The 20,790-nt window shown below is 36.8% G+C and overlaps 5 protein-coding genes across 7 annotated transcripts; 4 read left to right on the top strand and 1 right to left on the bottom strand.

The window, feature by feature from the left end:
- The first annotated feature begins 435 nt into the window (after positions 1-435).
- LOC120009539 (L10-interacting MYB domain-containing protein-like) lies at positions 436-2,210 on the top strand. 2 transcript variants are annotated; one of them, XM_038860164.1, is made up of 3 exons: positions 436-550; positions 992-1,350; positions 1,429-2,210. In XM_038860164.1, exons 2-3 carry the CDS (start codon positions 1,003-1,005, stop codon positions 1,996-1,998), a joined length of 918 nt encoding a protein of 305 aa, XP_038716092.1. In that variant the 5' UTR covers positions 436-550; positions 992-1,002; the 3' UTR covers positions 1,999-2,210. The 2 variants fall into 2 exon arrangements, with proteins under 2 accessions (XP_038716092.1, XP_038716091.1); XM_038860163.1 differs by lacking the exon at positions 436-550 and having other exon boundaries at positions 768-1,350.
- A 213-nt stretch (positions 2,211-2,423) lies between these two features.
- LOC120008663 (protein ANTAGONIST OF LIKE HETEROCHROMATIN PROTEIN 1-like) lies at positions 2,424-3,686 on the top strand. The gene is made up of 2 exons (XM_038859053.1): positions 2,424-3,156; positions 3,232-3,686. The coding sequence occupies exons 1-2, from the start codon at positions 2,424-2,426 to the stop codon at positions 3,684-3,686; spliced, it is 1,188 nt and encodes a 395-aa protein (XP_038714981.1).
- A 3,803-nt stretch (positions 3,687-7,489) lies between these two features.
- LOC120009498 (mediator of RNA polymerase II transcription subunit 1-like) lies at positions 7,490-13,426 on the top strand. Of its 2 annotated transcripts, none has more exons than XM_038860118.1 (5): positions 7,490-8,606; positions 8,736-9,478; positions 9,571-9,648; positions 11,597-12,373; positions 12,780-13,426. In XM_038860118.1, exons 1-5 carry the CDS (start codon positions 8,498-8,500, stop codon positions 12,906-12,908), a joined length of 1,836 nt encoding a protein of 611 aa, XP_038716046.1. In that variant the 5' UTR covers positions 7,490-8,497; the 3' UTR covers positions 12,909-13,426. The 2 variants fall into 2 exon arrangements, with proteins under 2 accessions (XP_038716046.1, XP_038716045.1); XM_038860117.1 differs by having other exon boundaries at positions 7,492-8,606; positions 9,559-9,648.
- Positions 13,427-14,865: 1,439 nt separating this feature from the next.
- Positions 14,866-16,749, top strand: LOC120009779 (myb-related protein 308-like). The gene is made up of 3 exons (XM_038860475.1): positions 14,866-15,405; positions 15,491-15,620; positions 15,726-16,749. The coding sequence occupies exons 1-3, from the start codon at positions 15,237-15,239 to the stop codon at positions 16,537-16,539; spliced, it is 1,113 nt and encodes a 370-aa protein (XP_038716403.1). The 5' UTR covers positions 14,866-15,236; the 3' UTR covers positions 16,540-16,749.
- Positions 16,750-16,953: 204 nt separating this feature from the next.
- LOC120009778 (transmembrane protein 50 homolog) lies at positions 16,954-20,338 on the bottom strand. Its single transcript, XM_038860474.1, has 4 exons — positions 20,065-20,338; positions 19,894-19,981; positions 17,715-17,867; positions 16,954-17,192 (listed from the first exon to the last, which is right to left on the bottom strand). Exons 1-4 carry the CDS (start codon positions 20,195-20,197, stop codon positions 17,159-17,161), a joined length of 408 nt encoding a protein of 135 aa, XP_038716402.1. The 5' UTR covers positions 20,198-20,338; the 3' UTR covers positions 16,954-17,158.
- Positions 20,339-20,790: the final 452 nt, after the last annotated feature.

Below are 20,790 nucleotides of genomic sequence, written 5' to 3'. Positions count from 1 at the left end.
TAGTTCATTTTATGCTGCACTATATATCATATAACTCTGCGGCAATCATATCGCGTAAAGTGGTCATCTCTAAATCTTCATTGAAATGTGAAGGCTCCCCAACATCCACCGAAGTACCAAAGTCGTCGTCATTTCCCATGACCATAGATTCGTTACCATATGCGATAAAATCTTCATCCTCAACAACGGGCCCGTTTGTCTTTAACTGCTTTTTTTGATAAAGCACCTGTACCTAGCTTTCAGTTCAAACACAATTAACTCCGTCCACAATACAACTCACCCCACGCCCAAACAACAAAAAATGTGAAAAACGTCGTTATACTGCTTTTAACGCCGTTTTTATTGTGCCCACCGCAGACACAAACGGGCCCGTTGTTTGACTTAAAAAAACACGGAGCCGTTTTTTCGGCGTCAAAAAAATTCATGTTATTTACACAATTGCCATCAAACAAAAGAAAACCTAAATCGTGAACTATTCCTCTGCCACTCTTCACCACTGCCGTCAAGGAGAGAACCCAACTGCAACAAATCTCAACCGCGATAGTTTCAGGTAATATGTTTCTTCGTTTTTTTTTTATTTTATATATTTGTACTATTATCTCTTTATTATGCTTCATTCTCCATTTTCTGGTAATTTATATGTGTTGTATCTCGTTGTTTTGTGTTGATTTATGGTCATCATAGCTAATTACGAGCTGCCAATTGTATATTGAAGAAGTTTTCATATGATTCATTTCATTGATTCTTTCATAGAGTAGTCCATTATCCAGTTTTGGCTAAAAAAATTGTTTCATTATCTTTGGGTTTGATGTACGGTTCTGGAAAAATTTCCCAGCTTTTTTCAATCCATTAATACCATGAGTACAAGCAAGCATTAGTTATAATCCTCACCATTGATCATGCTACTCTTTTGTACGTATGATTGTATGAATACTACTGTGATTGATGGTGAGACTCAGTTTTGTGTCAAATATATCTTTCTTGTTTTTAGCCTATTGTAGAATGAATCAAACAAATACTCAAGTTGTTGGAGACTCAACACAAACTGACAAGGCACAATGGGATGCCGCATTGACAACAATTTTTGTTGACATATGTGTCGAACGTCAAAAAGCTGGCGATAGGCCAAACACTCATTTTTCTAAAGAGGGTTGGAAAAAGATCATCATAGCATTTAAAGGAAAAACTGGTAGGTCTTATGATCAAACACAACTTAAAAACAAATGGGATAATCTGAAGAAAGAGTGGCGATTACGGGAGAAGCTGGTGTTCAATGAGACAGGGCTTGGATGGGATGATCAACGTCAGACTGTGCTAGCTGATAATGAATGGTGGGAGAGGAAAATCAAGGTATTTCATATACTTTGTTAATTTGATGATCTTTGTTATTCATTTGCTAACATTATGTTCCTCAATCTTTTGTTGTAGGAGGATAGGAAGTGCGCTAAATTCCGTAACCAGGGAATCGCGGACAAGGAGGGTTTACAGTTCCTATTTAGAGGTCAAGCTGCTACTGGAGAGCATGCATTCAATCCTGCTGCCAATGTTTTACCTGAAATAGTGGTAGAAGATAATCAAGTCATCGATGAAGGTGAGAGGGGAATTGAAGATCTTTTGATTTCCCAGGATGATGATTCAATTGATCCGGATTACGATGCAAATGATGATGTGGCTGCCGATGTCCAGAGCTCACCTACTCCACCAGCTCGTGGTAGCAGGAGGTCTACCACTCCAGGGAATCACGCTAGACGCAAGAGAAAGGCTAGTGATGTGCGAGATGAGATCAATGCCTCATTAGGTCAGCTTGTGACTGCAGTACAGAGTCGCACTTCAATTGCGACTTCTGTCTACAATAATGGGGACATTGATAATGTTATGCTTATGCTTGAAGAGTTTCCAGAGACATCAAATGGGGGACCTCTACTAAGGTTTGCACTCAAGTTATTTGAGAAGAAGGAAAAGCGGGATTGGTTCTTGGGGATAGGAAGGAAGAAGTGACAGCTGGAGTGGTTGCAATCAAAGTTTGACGAGGCTAATGGTGGGGGAAATTCGGGGTCCATTTAGCACTGCATGCTGAAGATGCTCAGGCATCTAATGTTTGTCTCTAATGTTACTATATATATGTCAAGACTTTATCATCGTTTTAGTTAATGTATTTGTTGGATTAGTGATGCTACTGTGCAATCAATGGTATTTTCATTCACAGATTAGTGGACATCTAAGTACTATTATGTTTTATGGATTTATCATCCTTTTAGTTTATGTTTTATGGATTTGTTATGTTGTATGGATTGCTACCACCGCACAGAATGTGTTATGTTTTATGGATTATTGATGCTACTATTATGTTATTTTATTTTTATGTAGTAACTTTATATTCAAATGTTATTGAACATGTACTTATATGGGATTTCTAACAGGTTATGGCTGATAATGATGAGGAGTGGGATGATGATGAGTTTATTATGGATGCATGCATTCTAGGTGCGGTGGTAGCAATTAGTGAGCTAACATATTCTGCGCCTCGTCAAAAATGTTGGACATCTACATTGTCTGGTCATAAATGGATATCAGATTTAATTCGAGGTAATCGAATCAAATCTTTGTCTATTTTAAGGATGGAAAAATGTGTATTCATTGATTTGTGCAACGAATTGTCAACAAAATATGGATTAGTGGCAACACGCGAAGTTGGATTGAGAGAGATGGTTGCTATTTTCATATATATTGTTGCACAAGGTGTTAGTACTAGAGCAGTGCAGGATCGGTTTCAACATTCTGGTGAAAAAATTCATCGGCAATTTCACAGAGTGTTGGATAGCATTATAAGAATGTCCAGAGATATTATCAAGCCGAGAGATCCCGAGTTTAGCGTGACTCCCCGTCAAATAACAGAAAATGATAAGTATAATCCATTTTTCAATGATTGCATTGGGGCAATTGATGGTACACACATAGCTGCAGTTGTGCCTCCTGACCAACGTATTCCATACATTGGGAGGAAAGGAGTGACAACCCAAAATGTGATGGCAGTATGTGATTTCGACATGTTATTCACATTTGTTTGTGGTGGATGGGAAGGGTCGGCGCATGATTCTCGAATATTCAATAAAGTCTTATCAGATGCACATAGCAATTTTCCTCACCCTCCCACAGGTAAACATTATGCATTTAGCTTTATAATTTATATTTATTTTTTTTGACAACTGACTCTAAATTCGTCTAATGTAGGGAAATACTATTTAGTTGATGCCGGATATCCAAATCAGAGGGGATATCTTGCGCCCTATAAAGGGCAGAGATACCACCTAGAGGTATTTCGAAATGGTCCACAACCCACAAGCCCTCGAGAAGCATTCAACCATACTCATTCTTCTCTACGAAGTATCATTGAGCGTACTTTCGGTGTAATGAAGAAGAAATGGTTGATCCTAACTCGGATGCCGTCATATAAATTTTGTACTCAAGTCAAGATTGTTGTTGCGTGCATGGCCTTGCACAATTTCATTCGAAGGCACGTTATTGAGGATGAAGATTTTATCGCATATGGTAACGAATCTATGGTCATGGGAAATGACGACGACTTTGGTACTTCGGTGGATGTTGGGGAGCCTTCACATTTCAATGAAGATTTAGAGATGACCACTTTACGCGATATGATTGCCGCAGAGTTATATGATATATAGTGCAGCATAAAATGAACTAATTATATTTAATATTATTGTATAATATATTATGTAATAATGTATAAAATATATGTATTTGGTATTAATGTATAATATGTATATATTTGTTACAACTTATAATTATATCAGCTCACCTCACCGCAATTTTGTTCATCCAAACGCTAAACTGGACATCAACTGACCTCACCACAGTTTTTTTTTTGACAAGCCAAACGCTTTTTGTCAACACAACTCACCTCACAGCACCACAATTTTTTACCTCACCGCACCTCACCTCACAGCATCAAAATACAAAGCATTCCCAAACGGACCCAACGTTTGTCTTTAACTGCTTTTTTTGATAAAGCACCTGTACCCAGCTTTCAGTTCAAACACAATTAACTCCGTCCACAATACAACTCACCCCACGCCCAAACAACAAAAAATGTGAAAAACATCGTTATACTGCTTTTAACGCCGTTTTTATTGTGCCCAACGCAGACACAAACGGGCCCTTAGTATTGTACGGAGCTTGTGTGAGATTTTCATCGGGACACGCACGATTTTCACCAGGCTAGAGGTTTTTTAAGAATGTCAGAGCACCAATTGGGCATTTTTGCTTGTTCATGGATGATAAAAAGTTGTTTTTACTGGGCAACAAACACTGTTTATGATACAATAGTCGAAGTTTACTAATCCATTTTTGTTGGGTCAAGAGAGGGCATGTTGTTTGCCTTATTCATATGTTGTTCACTTTAAAATGCACTCATTTCAACACACATTTTTATCTTTAAATCATTACACAAAAATCAAGACAATAAATTTATATTATTGTACCAATACGAAAGTCATCTTATTTCCATTCTCAACCACATCAACGAAATATGTCTCCCAATATAACGACTTCAACAAATCACAAATCCTAATATATTATCCATACCCCACTAAAAAACCACTATTGTGATTGGTCTCAATCTCACCATAATCCATACTCACTATGTACTTCTTTCGGCCCGTAATATATGGGACCACACGTGTTGAAATAGCCAGCTCGTAATATATGGGCTTACACACCACCAAGCACTTAAATGGGCTTATCAATAACCACTTGGTTCATAGTGTAGTGATAAATCTATGGGTCAAACCTTATCCTTCTTTAATAGTCTTGAGTTGATTCCTATTGGGAGCAATATTTTTATGTTCATATGCTGAATTTTTGTCTAACTTATCTTGTTCTCAAGTGGAAAAATTTTGCGCGCGTTGGCTTAACAACATGAATTTAGATCCATATCAAATGTACAAAAGACAAATTTATATGATATCATTATCGATTTAAAAAAGGGTATTATTGATAATACCATTTGTGACACATTTGGATTCCATAAACAAAATAGTAGCCTGTTAACTAGAGTTGTATATGCGTTCTTATATACTTGTATTTTATCCATACACCTAAATCATATTGGATGTGTGACACACTACGGCCCTTCTGAATCAACATATAAGCTGCACTAATGCACTCTATATAAGCCCTTTACGAAGCTAGGCTCCAAGCTCTTGTTTTAAAATTAACCCTTGTCATCACATATCCTTTGTTTTTTGTTTTTTTGTTTTTTTTAGAAGAAAGAGACTTCCATTAACAAGAGAAAATTACAAAGACTGAGATTGCTCCCTCATAACAAGGGAAGCAACTTCCGCCGGACAACTTGCCAACCAAGTAGACCTCCCACTAACATGCTTAGCCATTTGAACAAGAGAAAGAGCTACATGATTGCCAGTTCGAGGAACATGTTGACATTGAGTAATACCAAATCTACCTATAAGAAGTTTAGATTCTTTTACAAAGTGTTTCATTCGTGAATCCAAATATTCATCATCTATCAAGGCGTGGACAACAGTTGTAGAATCTACCTTGAGCAAACAAGGGCACATTCACTGATCTGATAGACCATGTACTTGAGATTATGCAACGATGAGCTTACTCAAAGAATATTGGGTTAATATAACATGTCATCATTGAAATCTTCCGTTTATTTCTCAATTATATCATTGATTGTTCAAATGTTCAAAGTAAATAACATGAAGTCAAAATTTGTTCCAAGTTGGTAATTCGGGCATATTTTGGTGATTTCAGTCAGTCAAATTTAAGCATATTGACTATCCAAAAATGAGAAAATACGCCTGAGTTACTAGTTTGGAACAAATTCATAATCCAAGTTACTAAGTTGCAAAGATAAAAATTCCAATGATGAAAAGTGTATTTAACCATGAGTCATTCTATTTTATAGAATTCACATGAAGTAGAGAGTTCAACATGGAGATAAAGATGCTGGAGAAATTGATTTGAATGATGATAGTTCTACAAATCAAGTGCGTGATAGATTTTTCAATAAACTTTCTGTTTTGGCAAATTAATATTTTTGTCAATTATATGTAAACAATGTTATATGTTTTAATATCTATATACTTAAACATTTTTCAATAAATTTTATGTTTTGGCAAATTAATATTTTTGTCAATCATATGTAAACAATGTTATATGTTTTAATATCTATATAGTTTGTTAAATATGGTTGATTGTTTATATTTTTCATTTATATTTTTAATTCATCTTAATGTCCTTATTTATAAATTACCGATTTATAAATTGTTGTCTAAATTTAATTTCACCAAATACCTAAGCATTTTATTTTCCAAAATGATATATATCCATAATTTTTTTATCCATAAACTTACATAATCTATGTGGCAAGCAAAAAAGACATGCCACATAGATTAAAAAAAAAAAAAACTTTATTAAATAAGCCACATAGGCATGTCACATGTTTATGTAAGTTTATGGATGTTTATTTTATGGATGTGTAATGCTTCCCTTTTATTTTACAGCATATAGCCATATACTCTAGCATAAATCAACGAAGTATACTAACTTATACTATGTTAGTAATAAGCTTTATCATACGGAGTCTTTATGTATCAACGTCGATCCATATTTGCACTAATAAATTTATCCTTGTTGTTAACAAAGGCGTTAGTGATTTTGTGATTTTCTTCATTGATTACCTGATTATGTTTTCTTTACAAATCGCTTAAATTTTGTAGTCTCATTTACCATAAATAATAATAATAGAGTGTTCGTGCTTAAGAAATAGTAAGTCAATCTAAATATTAGGAATTTAGGCATAAAAAATGTATGTCATTAACTCGTTATGAAATAAATATTCATTATTAAAGGAATTAAATAGTTGTTAATTAAATTAATAACAGCAAATATGTTCAATACATAGTAGCTAAGAGAAAGAAATGGAAATCGGATTTGGGGATTCCTTAATTAGTTTAAAATTGTAAAATTTATAATTTAAATCTAATGATTTAGGAGGTTTAACACGTCACACAACAATTTTATTTTATTTTTAAATCTGTCCGACTTTTTCTCAATTATTAATTTGGAATTTTGGACTCTAATAAATTGTGGAGCTAACTAATCACGTGATAACAATAGTACCTAAAATTGGGCAAGTAGATGGTGGTTCAAGCTCAAAATTAATATTTAATAATAAAATATTAATATTAATACTCATGATAATCTGGATTATGACACTTAATATATGCGTTAATGGTGTTAACGTGAGAGCCTAGAAGATACAGATAACGTTTATAGACCTGGAGATCTATCTACCCTATACCAGACCAGAAGATTAATTTAGAAAAGTACACCATACAAACAGAGCTTTCAAGAGAGTCCAAATAATTTTTTTATTTTTTTTTTTGTGAATTTGATAGAAATATAAAAATACAGTAATTAACAAAAATTGAATTTACGAGGTTTTCCAGGGTTAAGACGAAGAGCCCGTTCTTCAGACGTTTTCATTCTCTCGTAGTCAGTCATAGTATCCTAAACTGACAGAAATTGCGCCTCGCCTAATTTTCTCTATATTTGTATCGGCAACACAAGACAAAACCCTAATTCTGTATTCGTCTCTGATAAAACTCAAACTCTCGCTGTCTTTTTTGCTATCTGTGCATCTGTTCGCTTCTTCACAGTGAGACTCTTTTCTCTCTTGGGCCTTTCCCTGAGACGCATTGCTCGGATTGGGGATATTACTGGTCGGCAGTTATTGAGGCGGTTACGGTTTCCGTGTAGTTATCAATCATAGCGTGTTAGGGTTAGTTCTCTCTCTAATTCGCTCGTTCTAAAGGATTTTTCTTATATTTTGTGCTGTTCAAACCCTAGGAGTTGGAGGTTATATACGTATTTTCGGCCGTATATGCGTTTGTTCTAGGGTTTACAGTTTTACGGATTCCTCTGCCGTGTTTGAGCGCTGATTTTTATTTTGTCCTAGGGTTTTCTGGATTGTTTCTGGTGAGTGGGCGTGGACATTTTACAGAATCGCGTGTATTCCTTCATTATTGCTTCTTAGTTCTTTCGTTATTTCGATTTTCGTTACAGAGGCGATGGTCTCCTAGTGTGTTGTCATCTATTGCAAATACTCCATAGAGAGGGAGACAGAAACAGGGAGAGTTTCTATGCTGTTTGTAACCCATGCCTCTTGTTCTTGCCCTCAGGGTTAAAACTTGTTTCAAAATCTGCTTCTTCTAATTTGGTATATTGTGGATAGAAACTCCAGTCCTTAGGGTTATAGAACAATAGCCAATAAGTTTTTTGTTAGAGGTAATTCTGAGCAAGAGTGATTTGTTTATTGAATAACAAGATAGGATTAAGATCTGTAGCAAAAGCTTTTGTATAGCAGCAAACAATTTTGTGGGAGTGGGGGTAACAAGCTGATTGAGGTGCTAGTTTTTACTATAACTGATGGTGCTTTGTACTCCTTATGGAAAGAAGTGAACCCGCTTTAGTTCCAGAATGGTTGAGAAGTACTGGAAGTGTCACTGGGGGTGGCAGTTCAGTCCCCCACTTTTCATCATCATCTTCTCACGCAGGTAGTTTCGATATGCCTTGGATGCTTACTGTTTCAATTTTTCATAAATTTCTTTCTTATATTTAGTTTTTATAGAATTGTTTCATTGATTATAAATTTTCTTACATTATGGCCTTTACCTTTGATATAGACGTTCCTTCGTTGGCACATCATACTAGAAGTAGGAATCCTAAGAACACAAGTGATTTTGATTCCCCAAGGCCAGGTTTCTTGGATCGAACATCGTCCTCAAATTCCCGCAGAGGTTCTAGTTATGGTTCTGCAAAACATGCATACAGTAGTTTTGGCAGGAATCACCGGGATAAGGACCGTGAGAGGGATAAGGAGAGGTCGAACTTTATTGAGCTCTGGGACCGTGATGGTTCTGAATCTTTAGGAAACTTTAGCAGTAGAGGTGACAATGCATTGAGGCGTTCTCAGTCGATGGTATCGAGGAAACAGAATGACATTTTACCTCGGAGAGTTGCTGGGGACTCAAAAAAAAGCAGTGGCGGCCATTATAACAATGGCAATGGTATGCTTTCAGGGGTTAGTATCGGTAATAGCATCCCAAAAACTGTGTTTGAGAAGGATTTTCCAACGCTTGGAACTGAAGAGAAGCAAGGAATTCCTGATATAGGAAGGGTTTCTTCTCCTGGTCTGAGCACTGCTGTTCAGAGCTTGCCCGTAGGAAATGCAACTTTGATTGGTGGTGAGGGATGGACCTCTGCTCTGGCAGAGGTGCCTGCTATAGTTGGGAGTAGTACCATAGGTACTACAGTGGCCGCGCAAACTGTTGCTGTTGGTTCTGTCTCCGGGACTTCAAGTCCAGTGGCAGGTATGAATATGGCTGGAGCTCTTCAGACTCCATCAAGAACTCGTGCTGCACCCCAGGTAATATTGGAATTCTTTTTTCCCTTTGGTTGGTTTTGTAATTTGTTCATCTGTTATGATGAGGCTTTTTTATTGTTCAGTTATCTGTCCAGACACAAAGGCTTGAGGAATTGGCAATTAAGCAGTCAAGGCAATTAATCCCTGTGACACCCTCAATGCCCAAGGGATCGGTGAGTGATTTACATATTAGATTTTTTGGGGCTTGTTCTAGAGCTGCACCTCTTTTGTTTGGCTATTGTTTATGCCTCTGATTCTTGTTATTTCATTTTTATTTTAGAGATAATAAACTGTGATCAATTTATTCACCTGCCTCCCTTTTACAAACACAAGCACATGTATGCATATCATCGAACATTTATAAGTCGGACTTACAAAATGCTACAGTCATATGGAATTTACGAGTAATACTATATTTTGAATTGGTTTAGTTGCCTAGGTCTGGGTTTGAATCGTACACTCGGCTTTCTTCTGCTACTCATGGCTGAGTTTCTCTTTGGATAGTGGAGTAGCCAAGCAAAATTTGTAGTTGTAGCCTGCCTTTGTGGACAGTAACTTGCTTCGTAACCTACTACCTTGATGATGAGAAAATAATATGAACCTTGCATGTTCTATGTGATGTTATCTGCTGGAAACTTGGGATAAGTCTATGGTAATGAGGCAATTATTTATTTTTGTGTTCTTTTTTGTTCTATCAATGTGCTGTTTGCTTGATTTTATAATTCCAAGTACCTGCCAATTTTGATGCCTCTCTACCCCGTTGCACACTCTCCCTGACCCTTCTGCTGGAAAACATGATTTAGTATGTATGTGAATACATTTAACATGCAAATTCATACCTGTGGTATCAAGTTGATTCTCAGAATTTTTCATGTTATTACCTTTTTTTGTTCACCGTGTTGCTAGACATTCATTTGAATTTCTGGATTTTATTTTTAATGACAGAAGCCCAGTATTTTTAATTTTAACAAATTGGGGAGGGTGAGGTTAAGGGATTGTGTGATGTCAGGAAGGCCAATTTGTAGATAAATGACCAAGCTGTCAAATTGTTGCTATTTATGTAATATTAATGGATTTGGCTGGTTAATGATACAGTTGTTGCTATATACTTGCTTTACAAATCCATTGGCTTATTACTTATTGCTCTAGTAAATCCATGTAGCAGGTCCTTGTTGGATTTGAGGTACTTTATTATACCTTGTGTGGTTGTTGACCACTGTTTCTGTCAAGTCTGTGAAATGATCAGTCAGGCTCAGCTTCCAAGGTTTTTAAAAAGTATTTGGGCTTTTTGCTAGGTTCATTTCAAATGTGTCTTCATTTGTTGCCTTTTGAATAACTTAGTATTTTGTGTTCCCAATATGCAAGCCTTGCATTACAATTATAGTTAGAGAGGTTGCAAATGATATTTTCCTTTTTGTCTTCATATGCGGGATTTTTGCTTAGTGTGTTATCTCCTCTTTCATCAAGTCATGGAAATTTAGAATACTCCATCTGGGGCATTCTTACTTGGATTTTGAAGGAGCACAATTAGAGCTTTTGTATGGTTCTGATGGATTGGGAGGTGCGCTTCCCAGTATTGTTTAGGCTAAGTGATCAATGGGTCATTTTTTTGACAGCTGTTTGGTTTATGGAAGACATGTTTTTGACAATTGTGGTTGAAGTCTATTGTGGTGGGGTGTGCTTTAGCAAGGGTAAAGGTGGAGAGAGAGAGAGAGAAAGGGAGAGAGGGAGAGAGGGAGAGAGGGAGCGAGGGAAAGAGGGAGCAAGGGAGGGAGGTTAAGGGATTGTGTGATGAAAATAGCTCATATTTTTTATGCTCTCTGTGAATAAGAAATGTTCATGTGGGATTATGTGCACTTCAATCTTGTAGAATCTCAACTAGGATACTGGTCTTTTTTACCAAAGCGACATTTTTCCTTTATTGCTTGTGCAAGATCTAGTTGTGATATTTGTAAGATCTATATGTATCCTCTCATGCAGTTGCTAATGAGAGGATACATATATTATGTGTTCGCTTCATCCATTTAAGCATGCATAATAACTTCTCATATCTGCATTTATCAGAGCACTCTATCCCTTTTTGATACTTTGGAGGATAATTGTTGATAACTTTCTCTCCAGGTTCTCAGTTCTTCTGATAAATCCAAACCAAAGTCACTAGGCAGAGCTAGCGAGATGATTATGCCTGCCAAGAATGGCCCGCAGCCAATTTCTTCAGTACATCATGTTAATCAATCTTTACATGGTGGGCATGTGAAATCCGATGTGCCAAAGACATCTCAGGGAAAGCTTTTTGTTCTCAAACCAGGTTGGGAAAATGGTCTATCCCCTTCTACAAAGGATACTGGTTTAGCAACTAATGCCAACGGCAGAGTTGCAAATACCCAGGCTGCTGCTACACCTTTGGTTGCATCTGCTTCTTTGAGGAGCCCAAACAACTCAAAACTTCCAACTGGAGACTGGAAATCAAATTCCATAAAACTGATTTCAGGGTTATCTGTGGAAAAGAGACCCTTGCCTCAAAGTCGGCATGATTTTTTGAAAGGCTTGAAAATGAAAACTCCAGGGAATACTTCTGCTGTCCTCCCTGATTCACCCACTGTTGATACATCTCCAACCGCAGAGAAGCCTGGTGAAATATCTAAGAATGTAGGTAGTGCCCCTGCAACACCTCATGCTACTAATAATGGTGCTGAGGTAACTAGCATCGATGATACCTGTTCAGAGGTTCAGAGGTTTTCTGAAGTTGGAGAGAAGAATATGAGCCCCCGTGCGGTAGTGGATTCAGTTGAAGAGGAGTTTGCATTCCTTCGGTCTCTTGGCTGGGAAGAAAATTCTGGTGAGGATGAAGGCCTTACGGAGGAGGAGATCAATGCATTTTACCAACAAGTAAATGAGGTGAATCCGTAAATGAGTCTTACTTTGGTTGTTGCTTAGGCTTGATTGAAATAACCTCCAAAAGTTTCAACAATATTACTTCCATTTTATTTTTTGAGAATTAACTTTGATTTGTGATCTGACTCAGTAGGAGAAATATAATATTTCCACCTACTTCTGTTTTCTTTTTTTTTTAAAGCAAATTCTAAGTTTTTACTTTCTTTAGAATGCTGTATCAGTGGTTTTAATATTAAGCCGAGCTTGGTTTTGAGATACTTGTACCCGAGCTTATTGTTGCTGGCTGACCTATAGGCCATAGGGTATACCGTTCCAGATTACAGTACTCAAAGATTCTTTAACGGTTGAATAGGTCATTTATGACATTTTGCAAATACTTTTCATTAATATGGCATTTTTTGTTTGTCAGTACATGAAATCGAAGCCTTCCTTTAAACTGTGCCGAGGTGTGCAGCCAAAGATTCCTGAATCGCATACAGCTAGTGTTGGGGGAGCTTCCTCTGAGTTGCGCTCATCTGATTCTGGGTCTGAAGATTAATTTGCTGTTCCCTCTCATAGTAGGTCTGGGAAATTCCAAATTTTGGTGACGGTTGGTTAATTTCTTTGACTCCTAAAAGCTGATATGATGATTTGGGGTATTAAAGTAGGGGGTGGGTTTTTGGTTGGAACTGGCAGTTTGCAGATATTGCAATAAAGATAAGGGCGCCTTAATCCTGCCAGGAAAATTTTCTTTTGGCTACAAGGTTGGTTTGTGAGGGTAGGTTAAAGGGCTATTTTATATGGGGATAAAATTGCATCATTTGGGGCATTTTGTCCTTCCCATTTTCCTTCAAGAGAGTTTGATTTTTACAAGGAAAAGTTTTTATGGTGTTTTTGGTCAATTTTACGAGAAAAGGAAATTAAATAGTGCCATTTTTAGTTTGTCATTATTCTTCCCCCCCTCCCTCATTTACTTTCTTTAGATTTTTCTTAGAGCAATCATGTTTGTTTCTCGAGGCAATAATAACACGAGCAAGATTGAAATATAAAAATTCGTTTTGTGGATTGATTATGGCATTTCATTGCGCTATTGAATTGTCTGTTCTGCAGGCTCTGGTAAACTGCCCTCCAAGTGAATTTGTAAAGTAGTCATCTCTATATGATGAAGGTTCTGTTCGCAGTGCTAAACCATGGAAATTCGCATTGAAATGTTAAATGTCAAGATTAGATTATTTGGTCATGAGTTTGAATGGGAGGATCATTTATTCTGAAATAGAATTCGTGAGGGCCGAGACCCAAACTGCGCAATACATTGGGTGTGGTGGAAAAATTCCCTACATTTTTTCTTCACCGGGCTTCGGTCTAGAATTTAGCCGGTCTTGCGGCCTATGTGGTTTGTACGTATTGGCCCGTTAATTTACTTTGGAGTGGAGTCCAATAGGTTGTGTTTTTGTGGGTTCCCTCGGGTAAAAAAAAAGGAATTCTTAATAAAGTAGTGACGTTGCTGCCATGTCGGAAGAGTCTGCGGTCTGCATGATGAATTGTAGGATTCTAACCAAAGCAAGAACTAGTGAATACCATAATCTTGCTGGTTACCTTGATCCCAATCCATTATTCATGTAATACATCACATTGAGATAATGACAATGGTGGCATCTATCTTCTCCAGTGCTGTACATGGTACGCACCAATAATCATTGCTTCAAAGAGTTGTCGAATTGATGTCTATGTTCAACCCAAAAGGCATAAACAAAATAACTACGCAAACGATCTCTGACTAGTCAAATGCAATCCCACTAATAAGACTTTGAGAAGTCTTAAACAGCGATGGCCAAATTGTGTTACTTAATTTTGCTAGCTCTCATTTGAGCTGACTATGCACTGTGATGCTCGGGGTTAAATAAGTTCAATCCACAATAATAGCCTCTCCACAATGTTGGGGGTAAGACGAGTTGGGAGAGATTCCAATTCTTAGTTACAATTCTCCCTCAAAATTATGTTAGATCATGATTAATTTCTTTGAAAATGACATTAATTTTTTTTTTTAAAAAATGACATATTAGAGTTTAAGAGTTAGGAATTAATGTTTAGGATTTAGGGTAAAGGATTTTGGGTTTAGAGTTTAGATTCCTTTTTATAAAGTTTACATACCAAAAAAAAGAGTTTAGAATTTAGGGTTTAGGATTTATGTTTTAGGGTCTGTCCAAAGAAAATTGTTTTAGGATTTAAATTTTTTTTCCAAAATCTAGTATATTTTAACATTATGAACACCGAAATACTTAACAATATGTTTTAATTAGTGATTTAACATAGTTTTGAAGGAGAATTATAACTTATCATTGAAACGGCACTGTCCACAGAGTAAGACCGCGGACTGCCTATTTCTACTCTTTCCAAATCTCATAATCTTTGAGAGAGCATCGTGCACTTCCTGTTATTCTTACACTGAGGTTGTAACTCAATAAAGATACAAAAAAGAAAATTTCTATTTAAATTTGTACAAGTTAGTTGAATCTCTTGTTTAAAACAGTTATTCTCAACAATCTTGTGATCCTCAGCTACTAAACCAGGAGTCATCTCCTTTTACTTGAGAAACCAAACAAATTTTCAGAACGACTAGTTTATAATATTTTTCTGGGATTATTAACCCTATGGTTAACCAAAAAATTCACCCGCTTCAAACCTGATTCTTGTGCTCATTGGAGCCCAAGCATATAATCAGTATGATAGCTTTGAGAGAGAATAAACTCGTCGTCCGAATTCAGTTGAATGAGAGCAATCCCATGCTTTTCTTGCCTCCAAAACTTGTTATACTTTTTAACCCTTCTCTTCTTCATCCTCTGATTGCACCAGTTTTCCTCTCTTATTGCTTATTTTTCTCTCCTTTATGTTCAATTATTTTCTCTCTTGTTCGACAGATAAAATGGCGAGGCTTCCTTGTTGCGACAGATTGGATGTGAATAAAGGAATTTGGAATGCAGAAGAAGATGCAAAGATGCTCGCATATGTATCCAAGCATGGAACAGGAAACTGGACTTCTGTCCCAAAAAAAGCAGGTATGCATTGAATATGTTGAAACAATTATCTTCTGCTTTTAAATGTCCAACGCTATATGTATATATGCTTGAGAGTGCTGTACAGGGGTTAGGAGATGTGGCAAGAGTTGCAGACTCAGGTGGAATAACTACTCAAGGCGTGATCTCAGGCATGAAAGCTTCACACCTCAAGAAGAGGAGATGATTATTCGCCTTCACGCAACGATCGGCAGCAGGTGATTTTGTGGTGAAATTGGGTTCAAGATTTGGCATTTTGTGGTCATGGGTGCTCGATTTTCATGCTCTGTCAAACTTAGTTTGTGATTTTGTGGGTGGTCCAGGTGGTCTCTTATAGCACAACAACTTCCAGAGAGAACAGATAACGATGTGAAGAATTACTGGAACAGTAAGCTGAAGAAGAAGCTCACTGAAATGGGAATTGATCCTGTTACGCACAAGCCTTTCTCTCAAATCCTGGCAGACTATGGAAACATGGGTGGTCTCCAAAAATCATCTGGATCTCTTAGAAGAGATTTGAAGAATGCATCGGTGCAGAAATTCGAACATTATCAACCTCGACAAGAAGGATTTTCCAGCATCAATTGTCATTTTATGACAACAAGAACATTATCAGCTGAAGTGGAATCAATCCAAGATAGCTTCTTAAACGACAGCAGCAACAATTCTATGGAACTTCTCGCGCAGCTTCAGGCCATAAAGTTTGTGACTGAAGCCTCAAATTATACCAACAATGAATCCATAGCTCCACATATTATAAACGAAGGTTCATTGTCCTCGTCGCCATCATCTTCTTCCTCTACTTGTTCCACCGCAGCACAAACAGGCTTCAGTTGGCGTGATTTTCTTGTCGATAATGCTTTTCTCCCACACGATCTACAAGAGCAAGAATACATGGCTGAATGCTCGTCCAACGACTTTAGGAGCCAAACACAGAGTCTGATACCACAAAATCAGTTCTTCAATGAAGTCACTGGAAAAGAAAATATTGGAGTAATAAGAGGAATGGATTTTGCAGACCCAAACAGTGGCTTCCAAACTTCATCATCTTCTAATAGTTCCTTTGTGGATGCTATGATTGAGCAAGAAAATCAGATGTTCTCAGAATTTCTTGACCTTCTAGAGCAACCATTCTAGCAAAGAGCAACCACTCAAGGACTGAGTTTCCCTGAAGTCTCAACGTTCAGTTATTGCAAGAAACATTTGAGGTCATAATAAGGCTTTTTCTCAAGTCTTGCATTTAGGTTTGTAATAGCTGCTATTGAATCTGAAATCTGAATCACTTAAGAATTCTACTTCTAATTTTTCCTCAAATAAAAGGTGTTTGGCTTAACATTTCCATTTAAGACTATAGTATATTTACGAGAGAAATCTGCCGTTCAGAGTGCACAAACATTTAACTGCGTCACGATATAGAAGCCATTAAACAAGGAAGTCCTACATGCAGTACCAAGTATATATAAAGCAAGAATGTCTAATACTCCAAACTAAAATGCCAGAAATTAGAGTAGACTAACACAACTGCACGCAACCAAGCAAAGATGGTGGAAATAAATAAAGCATCTGCACTACCATCACAAATTTGCTCATGATTTTCACCACAGAATACACATTTACAGGATTTTTTAATTTTGTTTTTCTTTTTGGTCATATTTGATAGATAAGGTGAAACAAGTCAACAACGTACATTCTCAATCCTCATCTGCAATTTGAAGCTCCAAACGGAAAGTCTCTTTTAGAATTCTATCAACACAATTTACTCCGAGTGTGAAGTCCAGTAAATCAGCCCACTGCAGGAGGCAAGTTTAAATTGCATTATGAGTAAAAGATAACAATAAGCTTTCAAACAATATGGATGAGAAAAATCTACGTCTGGATGAATTAGCACTAAAACATCTCTGCAGAAGAAAAAATGGATAAGTTCATTAACATGGGAATCCACATGGGAGAAAACATAAAAGCTAGGATCGAATTGTCCTGAAATAGCATCTAATTAATATTGCTCTTAGAAACATGAAGTGATCAGAGCAAAATAAGCCTTCAACAAATCAAAATGTAGTTGTTCGAGGAATTGAACAGGAGTATAAATCCGGAGAGACAAAGAGAGATGCTTTCAAAACACATAACAGAGAAGGATCAATACATTCTTGCCTTCTTGGCATCTTTCCAAACAACATTGCATCATAAGTGCATCATTTAAACAATTTTCTTGAAAAGAAAGGTTATAATAGAGCAAGATGCTCATCAAATCTTATCCATTGTGTATTGAAAAACGAGCATCAAGATGCAGATCTGTGGTGAAAAACTGTTACCTGATCAACACAAAAACACACTGCAAGACACCAGCAGTTCCTGTCCAGGCTGAAGGACCAGTTTTCACGAGTGAATCTTGTATTAATAGGCCAACTGAGGCTGCTAGAGAGACGAATGATACAACATAAGCCAAGAAAAGCCAAAGCTTCAACCTGTAGCAATTGAGAGAAGAGCATGTTAAGTTATTTTCAATTGTATTAAAATCATGTAATCTGGTCTAGCTTTATTTTCTTTCTTGTGTTCCGGTTTGCTCTTGGGTTGCACCCCCTTGGTGCAGTTAATAAATCTTTTTTCGAAAAAAAGAAGAACATGTTATGTTGAACAGAGCATAGGTAGAGAAGCATCTTTCGCATATAAATCATCTTGAAATCATGTAATTAAACAAATATCACAATGAGGGTATCAATTAATGTAAAATTTTCAATCACTTTCAAGTTTAATAGATAATATATATAGTATATACCTAGGCACACACATTTTATGTTCATTCCTCGCTGTGTGTAAAGAGAAAGCGAGAGAATTTTCAATAGTAGTATTTAACATGTCAAAAATCCAATGATGACAATTTTGATGATTTTCTTGATTTACAAAAATGGGATCTAAAACTCCACCTGAAACCTGTTTTCCTTCAGATTGCAACTCTCAAAGAATAGTCAAGTGAAAACATGGTGAACATAACGTTTCATATAGTGAATTGGTGCAGCTATGCAAAGAAATAGAATACCCAACGAATCCTGCTCATGCTGACCAAGACAACAGCTCCAATAAAAGCTCGAGCCTAAATCTTGAGCTTTATAATAATATCTAACATCATATGCCTCAAAAAAAAGTGACTCAGTTGTTCACATCCCTAAACATCAAAACCTGAATATTTAGCAACTATGCTTCTAATTATAATTTCATGGTGTATCAAATGCTAACCATCTCAACCATTAAGCAGTAGAATTTAATAACTGCATTGCAATGCTTGCTTCCCTGTAAATTCAGGATTTCATTAAAGTTTTAGATAACGGTTTTTTGGTATGATTGCTGAAGAAAACCTTATGGTTTAGGTTTACCACTTGAGAGGTCATTCTTGGTATATTGTTCCCTATCTCTTTGGAAATCTTAGTCACTTGGCTGACAACTTAATTACAGCTGTAAGGTACACGAATTTTCCAGACACTAAAAGCTTCTCTCAATATCTCGTGGTTTATAGGTCGCTGAAGACTCAATCTAACAACTATACAGACAAACACTTGCAAGGTCTTGCGTGTTTGACTCCAAATGGCCACTCACAATGTTAAACCCAAGCACTACATACATAGTATTGGGCCGTTCACCACATATTCAACGTAGGATTGAGCTATCATAATATCTCCCACTCAAATCCCCATGTCCTCATTGGGCCCAATCCCTCACGATAAGAGGGTTTCCACGATACTTTATCCAGAAATGACATCATGCCAGTTACGTTCAACATGAATGATGAACCTTCAACACTTATAAAACTGGAAAACCCATGTACATGCACTACATGGCTGGAATATATTTCAGAAAATCTGATGTTAAAATGGAAGTGAACCTAGATGATATATTGAAGAACATCAGCATTACCCATTCTTTAAATTACTCAGACAAAAGTGTAGAAATTCTACTTTGACTTCATTCCTGTCAACTCAACTCTACAAAATTGGAAGATCCCAGAAGACAAGCAAACAGTGTAAATTTTTTTTATCCTCCATGTTATGGATAAAGGATATTGACACGATATACCAAAAATCAATAATCAAGCATCAGATCTTGCAACAAAACCTTTGCATAACTGAGAGTGCCTACCTGGCACACAAGCTCTGCAACTTGCAATTTTCCACCCAAAACATTATGGCTATCAAAATGATCATACGAAAAAAAAACATAATAACAACCAGTTGGCTAATCCATTTGCTTAAATTGAACTAATGAACAGATCAGTATCAAGTACGTTATCAATCAAAAAATATCAGTATCGGCACTACCTTTTAAGCACCACTCATAGATGCCCCATGAAGATACAAACCTTACTATTATTTGATGAATCGCGTTCTTGGTTCCTATCGCTATTTTAAAAACATTTCTAGTCCAGAACCAACATGATCCACAGCCCAGCAAAATGAACATCAAAAGCAACTAAGAGAGCGAGAGCTATAAATTTCTGACCTCCACTCCCCTTCGTCGTATGGAGAATAATCGATGTCCTCCTTTCTAACACAATTGAACATCAGCGCCGCAATCGATGCAAATATGCCTGAAATCCGATTAAAAAAATCACGCATACAATTGAAACCCTACCAACCTAACTATAGACGATATATCGTATCGAGTGAGTACCGGGAAGGTAGTGAACGAAAGAAATAGTAACAGAACTGCAAACGACGGCGTCGATCCAGAACCACCAACCGGCACCGAACACAGCTCCTGCAACGCCTGGCCCGAAAATCGCCCACAGTTCAGTTAAATCCATATCGCTACTTCGGTTGCGGTTCTTTTGCGGCTGAGTCGCTGAGTCTGATAGTCTCAGCAGCCCGTTCGCCAACGGTAAATTGCTTCCGGTTCCCTCCTCCCGTTGCAGAGTGCCTACAATATTTTTCCCAATTGTTTTTCCATCGTCCCTGAAAGTATTTTAAATTATTATTAATTTTTTTTTGGTTATTTCTGTTTCGCTTAACCAATACGTTAGTGTACACGTCGGACAATAATGTGATATGTGGGTCCCTGAACAGAGTGTTGGGACCCTTTTGTTATGAAGCTTCTCTTTTGAATTTCTGATTAATTATTTCAAATGTTTTCCCCGTAATTTTTTTTCTACTTTTTTTTTTCACTTTTTTTGTATTTCACACTAATTTGTAGCTAATATTTAGGGTCATTTGACAAAAAATTTCGTCAATAATATATATCATATAATATATGGTCCTATATGTTGTCTCAAATGCACGTATTTTATTTCAGAAAATGTTCCCTCACTTTTCCATTACCAATAGGTCATGAATTCTAGTGGAGAAGGCGAGATTATTTCTCAAAATAAAATACGTACGTATCCAAATCCAAAATACACAA

The sequence above is a fragment of the Tripterygium wilfordii genome, chromosome 11 (genome assembly GCF_013401445.1).
Source record: "Tripterygium wilfordii isolate XIE 37 chromosome 11, ASM1340144v1, whole genome shotgun sequence".
Classification (NCBI taxonomy): Eukaryota; Viridiplantae; Streptophyta; class Magnoliopsida; order Celastrales; family Celastraceae; genus Tripterygium; species Tripterygium wilfordii.
Note: the sequence above shows the minus strand (reverse complement) of the source record. Positions and strands in the feature narration are given on the sequence as shown.

Bases quoted from the DNA above. Each gene is read 5' to 3' on its own strand.
- LOC120009539 (XM_038860163.1), top strand. From the start codon at position 946: ATGGTGAGACTCAGTTTTGTGTCAAATATATCTTTCTTGTTTTTAGCC. The intron at 1,351-1,428 runs GTATTTCATATA...CTTTTGTTGTAG, and splicing joins GGTGGGAGAGGAAAATCAAG to GAGGATAGGAAGTGCGCTAA.
- LOC120008663 (XM_038859053.1), top strand. From the start codon at position 2,424: ATGGCTGATAATGATGAGGAGTGGGATGATGATGAGTTTATTATGGAT. The intron at 3,157-3,231 runs GTAAACATTATG...CGTCTAATGTAG, and splicing joins TTTTCCTCACCCTCCCACAG to GGAAATACTATTTAGTTGAT.
- LOC120009498 (XM_038860117.1), top strand. From the start codon at position 8,498: ATGGAAAGAAGTGAACCCGCTTTAGTTCCAGAATGGTTGAGAAGTACT. The intron at 9,479-9,558 runs GTAATATTGGAA...TTTATTGTTCAG, and splicing joins GAACTCGTGCTGCACCCCAG to TTATCTGTCCAGACACAAAG. The intron at 9,649-11,596 runs GTGAGTGATTTA...CTTTCTCTCCAG, and splicing joins CCTCAATGCCCAAGGGATCG to GTTCTCAGTTCTTCTGATAA.
- LOC120009779 (XM_038860475.1), top strand. From the start codon at position 15,237: ATGTTCAATTATTTTCTCTCTTGTTCGACAGATAAAATGGCGAGGCTT. The intron at 15,406-15,490 runs GTATGCATTGAA...AGTGCTGTACAG, and splicing joins TTCTGTCCCAAAAAAAGCAG to GGGTTAGGAGATGTGGCAAG. The intron at 15,621-15,725 runs GTGATTTTGTGG...TGGGTGGTCCAG, and splicing joins CACGCAACGATCGGCAGCAG to GTGGTCTCTTATAGCACAAC.
- LOC120009778 (XM_038860474.1), bottom strand. From the start codon at position 20,197: ATGGATTTAACTGAACTGTGGGCGATTTTCGGGCCAGGCGTTGCAGGA. The intron at 19,982-20,064 runs GTACTCACTCGA...ATCGGATTTCAG, and splicing joins TTTCGTTCACTACCTTCCCG to GCATATTTGCATCGATTGCG. The intron at 17,868-19,893 runs GTCAGAAATTTA...CAATTGCTACAG, and splicing joins TACGACGAAGGGGAGTGGAG to GTTGAAGCTTTGGCTTTTCT.